Source organism: Cheilinus undulatus, linkage group 17, assembly GCF_018320785.1.
Source record: "Cheilinus undulatus linkage group 17, ASM1832078v1, whole genome shotgun sequence".
Taxonomy (NCBI): Eukaryota; Metazoa; Chordata; class Actinopteri; order Labriformes; family Labridae; genus Cheilinus; species Cheilinus undulatus.
Genome location: NC_054881.1, coordinates 5,247,723 through 5,253,880, shown reverse-complemented (window position 1 = coordinate 5,253,880; position 6,158 = coordinate 5,247,723). Strand labels below are relative to the sequence as shown.

Sequence of the window (6,158 nt, the reverse complement as noted above, 5' to 3'; positions counted from 1 at the left end):
ATAAAACAGCCTTGGGTAAATTCTACCTGATGGCAGTTTCAGTGTTAAATGCACTAAAAGTACTTTGATTGAAAACAGTGGTTCCTGCCTGGCTGAACCTTTTCTGATATTTTCAACCTATCTAGGTTTATTCAGTGAAAATTAGGACAGTCTGGACCTCATGCAGCACAACAAATTTAAGAAATCAAAGACGCAGAACTAAACAAGCATGTTTTAAAGAGTAACATAGACTTTGGCACAATTTTGTTTCCAGGAACCAATTTCTGACCCTTGCAAAGGGCTCCATGGCCCATTTTTGGAGCCCAACCCACCAGGTGAGAACCACTGATTTTAAATACTCTGAGGAAAATGCTGCCACACCTTTGTTGCACAGAGGACAAATACCATGAATTTTGAATGTCAAAAAGCCCAGCACTAACAATTTGAACTTGTCTAACACTTAACCTACTTTTGTTTTTATCATAAATCGATCATAAATTATCTATTTTTAGCTAGTCTTGGTGTAGCTTCCCTTATAGAAAAAAATGTTTATTAATCTGTTTAGTTGAGGAAATTAACATAGCTTATTATTCAATATTACACTTTTATATTTTGACCTTGCTATTTTACACTTATTAATCTATTTGTTTCTTCCCCACTATTTTAAACCTTCTTACACTGTATTTTATTCTTTTTAATGTTTTTTTTTTTTTTTAATAATATCATAATGCCCCTTCTTTTCATTTTTATTGTTAAATATTACGGTATTATTTTATGTATTCTATTATAACCCTAGTATTGATAAGGTAAATCCTTTTATTTACTTATTTATAAATAATTTGGACGTTTTCTGTCCAGTGTGACCTCTATATTTCTCTGTTATTACTGAATATCTCATTAATTTTCCCTCTGTGACCTTGCTCTTCCGTGTTTGGGCCTCTCGCTTGCCGTAGTTGTCAGTGCGGACTTCGCTTTCCGCTCCTCCTAAGGATAAATGACAGAAGATGTTTGTGTTGGTGTGGCAGTGCTAAGACGTCTGTAAACATGTCTCTGAATGGAGGCGGCCACAGAGGATTTTATTTTAACACCGTGCTGTCTTTGGCTCGCTCGTTGGCGGCTCACCGGCACGCGCCGATAGAAAAGGTAACCGTTAAATTCGGTGTGATGACGTGATGAGAGCTAAAAGCTAATACCTGTCACAGAGACTTTGGCATTAAGGCCCGTCTTTAACTTCACTTTTTTTTACCTGTGTGGTCTGTGAACTGTGTTTGAATATACGATAAATATATCTGTTAACGTTCAGATAAATTAATGGCCCTGTAGAGTGGGATTAAATGCGACAGGGTCCATTGGTTGTGACATCAAAGGTGGCTAACGGTAGCTAACGTGAGCTGTTTTGAACCTGTAGTTAATCTCTCAGATTATCGTGAAAGATAAAAGAAGGGAAAGCTCCATTCACCTGCCGTATGTTTACGACAGTGCTATTAAAATTCCTCTGCTTTTTATGTAGCAGCTCGTTATTGATTGGCTGTCATTCATTCATAGAAGTTAACCTGCCAGTGACAGCTGCTACTCTTGTTTTCTCTTTACAAGTTACATAACTCAGGATGTTTGTAACATTTAATGCTAAAAACAATTAACTTATTATACAGTGGCCCTACAAGTCCAATGCTAACATTTCTGATGTTTATAGAGTTTAGTAGAGGTAAAGGACTATACAGGGATGTATATAGGCTTATTAAAGACTTTTTTATTGCAAAGACAACCAAGTCTATCCTGTAGTAGAACTGACCTGTTATTGAAATTAATCCCCCTATTTAAATAGCAGGTTTTCAAAGTTATTCCCCAAGACTATCCTGACAAAGTGCACATCATGATTTCAGACTGTGCAATTACAAATTTGCATAAAAGGCTGCAATTATTATTATTGTTTTTTTACATTAATTTTATTCTGCTTAATATTTGAATTTTTGAGGTGTGAAATACTTCAAAACTGTCATGATTCTCTGCATTTTCCTTGATAACCAAGCAAGTTGACTCATGATACCACATGTGTATGATATTATCAAAAACTCACACTGCAATATTGTGAGGTATAATTGTGCATTATAACCAAATTGTGAAGCACAGCAGTAGTTAAGACCTAAAATTTCAGTCCTTAGATCGACTTTGAAGTTTCAGGAATAAGGATGGAAAAAAAGATGCAAACCAAAGACGAGGTTTGGCCATCAGTTATGCTTTGAACTGCAAACACTTATTTGTAAAATCTAATATATACAGATGAAAAATCAGCTGTAGAAATGTTCATATCTGCTGATATGATAATGGAGTTTTAAGCTCTAACTGCCATTGCCATACAGACAATATTGTGCATCTCTTAAAAATATATATATGTTTCATGTAGCACACAACTCAAACCCCCACTAATTTTAACTGTTGTTATTACTTGGTGAGAGAAACTGTTTGTTGAAGTTGAAGCCTTTTCAGAAAATTGCTAGGATCTATAATCCTGCCTTGAAGCCGTAAGTGCTTAAATACTTTGACTGCACAGTGGTAATGAGTTGATCAATGCATCATTGAAGGATTGCTGCAGTTTCCAGTAAGAGTTGCTGACTGCTCTCAGTAATCAATAGTAAATGACAGCTGTTTAAACTGTGAGACACAGAGCTCACCACCCCGGGGGCTCAGAAGTCCCAGAAAATCTCAAAATTCCCAGTCCCCAATAATTTGTAAATCTCATAACCACATTTTTTATTCACAACAGAATGTAAAGAACAAATCAGACGTTAAAACAGGGAAATAAGCTAATTTTTTTTCATTAAATGGGAAAATGTCTCAGTTTCAGCATCTGATATGTTGTTTATGTCCTATTGTGAATAAAAAGGGAACACATTGTTCTCTGCTTTATGGGAAGTTAGAAATACCAGACTCTGAGCTGTTTGATCTGGCCTCAACATGGAGACAGTGTAATCTCCATATTAACTTCAAACGGGTATTATTTATCATGAAGCAAGCAGAGGTGATGGCAGGCATGGGTACCAGCATGCTAAGAATATGCAACTAACAGGTCTGTCAAGGAAATCAAATGTCGGTTACATTAAATTCAGTGTCAAATGTTACCACATTGTATTATTTCAATAACAGAGTTGACTGAAGTATTCTATTTACTCCATAGGTTAGGATTCATGCTCCAGTCTTTCAGCTACTTTAAAGAAGAGATGGCCGAGTTTACACTGATTGTGCAAACCACCCACTGAGATTTTAAGAAGGGAAATGCTCCCTAACAGGAAGTTAGCCAATGATGAAAGGGCTAGGAGAACAATATTACAATAATGAACAGTCAGCCCATTTGGTGCTTTATTGTGCAAGTGGATTATGTCAGTTTGTGGAGCCTCTAAGGAGCGGCTAGCCCAGATACATGTCTTTTCTGCTTCTTTATAGTCTTTTAGGGGCGTTAGCCTACTTTAAGAAGAGAAGCTGAAAGCATCAAAGCATCCTTTAAATCATAATGCATCTGCTCAGAATTTTCAATGATAATCTTTTAATTTAATGGGATACAATTAAGATTTATAACAGTTAAATCATAAAGAAGCCCACAATTCTTCTCTTTCAGTTTATTATTACTTTGTCATCCTCGCTGTCCTGGAGATTCAGTTCTCATCTGATACTTTAGGTTTTTTTTCTTTGTTTTGTTTTTTACATTTTCACTCTACGTTTAAGATGTTTTCATAATCTAGTTCAATTGTTTTCCTTGTAAACTTCAACTCTTGATATGAAATGGTAAAACCTCTATTCATTTCTTGATTGATGGTAGTACTGAAAAGTACCAGAGCTATAAATCTTCATATCTGCAGTCGTATTTCAACCAAAAGCTGCTGTGAGAGCGAGTGACAGGGCACTGCCTTAATTACGCACATATGTTGATACGCTGCTGAAGTTTTGTGCAACTTTGACTGTGCAGGAGTTTGCTCACAGTTTTTGGTAATTAAATACAGAAATTATCCTCAAGGAATTTTATTCCTCAGTTTGTTTATTTTTGTTGATATTTGTCATTTTTATTGATTGATTTTTACTGAAGTCGTTGCAAAGTTTGACATTCTGGTATCCTGGCAAATACCCTAGCTGACACAGATAAAAAATTGAAATGACTTGACATGGAGTACAATCATTTAAAGAAAAGGGTTTAACTGTAAAACCCAAATTACAAACATATATTGAGTTAAAGCATAGCTGTGTTACTGAATGTTATTTTCAAGCAAGCATAGAAAAATGTCAGAGATCTGTGGTTTCTCTGATACGACCAGGAATCCTTCCCCTGGCTCTTGGAGTCAGCAGATTTGAAAACATCCCACAGAACAGAGACGGTGTGAACTTAGTGATTCAGGGAAAGTCAGGAATGACACTCATTATGTATGAAAATCTTGTCCCTTTTATGATGAGTTGAGAGCACAGCTGATGAATGAAATGTACGAAATTCTGAAGTATTTTAGAGGACTGACGATGACAGGAGGCAAAAGCCTGGATGAAATTTCCGGATGGTTCATTCATCAGTAATGCTTTTGTCAGGTGTCTACTTTTATTTTCTGGTGTCTATCACAAATGTTTTGTGGTAAGCCCCTTTAGGCTGGGCATATTTGTTTATTTATGACACAACAACAAAAAAATCAAATTATATTAATAAAATGTAAGATTCAGAGTAGTTGGATGCAGTCAGTAACTCCAAAAATTAAAACAACCTAAACTTTCACCTGGTACCTTGACCTTCTAACTCCAAAATATGTCGGTTTGTCCTTCAGTCAGAGTGCATTTGTGCAAATATGAAGAAAAATCCTCAAAGCATTCTTGGGATATTGTATTTACAGTAAAGGATGAACATGAGGCTCAAATACCTTGACTCCTGAACTTTAATGTCTAAGATCTTATCAGTTCATCCCTGAGTCAGATGTGACATTTAAGTAAAATTGGACGAAAATCCGTTTAAAATATCACAAAAATGGAACCAAAAAACATGATGCTGCATCTATACAGAGGCATAAAAAACCCACAGAATCCAAGAAATGGCTTACAACTAAAAAATGTTATTACATGTGCCAAACCAAAACAGAAATCTTCAAATGTTTTCTTTGTTTGCCTCAAACTTTTAAAGAAGCAGACTTATTGAGAAACTTCTAACCCCCAGGCTTTGCTTCAGGACACTCCAGTTATGCACACTTGACTCTTTGTTTGTTCTATACCCTCCTTTAAGTGAGCGTTAGAAGAGCCTTGGGCTTTAAGAGCATATACTGCAGCTATTTTATGAAATATTTTCCATGAGCACATTTTTCCTGCCTCAATAAGAGGATTAGCTGATGTCCAAGCACAGCAGGTTGAACTTTGGCACACATCCAGCTCCAAATACACATCTAGTTTTAATTTTACAACTTTTCTGACACTGACTTGTATGTTTAAGTTGATTCATGCCTTGAAACCCAGTGCTCCTATGCCATTTTTTGCAGAAGAATCAGTTCAGAAGACATACTGCACTGATAACAATGCAAAACATATATAAACTCATGATCTCCTGTCTGTCAGTTTGAGTCTGCTCCTTTACTATGAAGCCTGTTAATGCCAGAGGCAGCTTTGGCTCTCTTCCTGCCGCATACAGAGGCCAAAAAATCATTACCACTAATGGAACGAGACAGGATTGATGTGTCTGTGTAAGCCCAGAGGGCAGGTGAAGTCTGCACTTTTTATAGACATTATTATCCACTGCGTAGGTGATACTCAGAGCTCATTTTTTTAATCAGACAAGCGGCAGATTTAATCATGTGCTGTCCTTTCACAGGTCCAGAAACTACAATGCATGTGTCCCGTGGACTTCAGAGGCGTCTTCCAGCTGGACGAGAGGAGGAGAGATGCTGTCATCGCACTCGGCATCTTCCTAGTAGAGTCAGAGCTGCAGGTAAATATAGCACCTTTCCACTTCATCTATAAAGCACAAAATTACAGGATGTTGATACAACATGCTGTGACGTACTTCTGTTGCAGCACAAAGATGCAATCGTCCCCTACCTTCTCGGGCTGCTCAAAGGGCTCCCTAAAGTTCAGTGGATTGAAGAAAGCTCAGAACGTAAAGGAAGAGGTAAATACACGCTTCACACTGAGACATCACTGTGTTCTGATCTAATTTTGAATGCTTT

The 6,158-nt window shown here is 36.8% G+C and overlaps 1 protein-coding gene across 2 annotated transcripts in view; it reads left to right on the top strand.

The window, feature by feature from the left end:
* The first annotated feature begins 951 nt into the window (after positions 1-951).
* pi4kaa (phosphatidylinositol 4-kinase, catalytic, alpha a) overlaps positions 952-6,158 on the top strand; it is a 34,425-nt gene continuing 29,218 nt past the window's right edge. For both annotated transcript variants that reach the window (XM_041810715.1, XM_041810714.1), the window contains exons 1-3: positions 952-1,122; positions 5,804-5,920; positions 6,007-6,100. In XM_041810715.1, the coding sequence (XP_041666649.1) occupies positions 1,024-1,122; positions 5,804-5,920; positions 6,007-6,100 (310 nt within the window). In that variant the 5' untranslated portion in view covers positions 952-1,023. The remainder of the gene's footprint in view (positions 1,123-5,803; positions 5,921-6,006; positions 6,101-6,158) is intronic.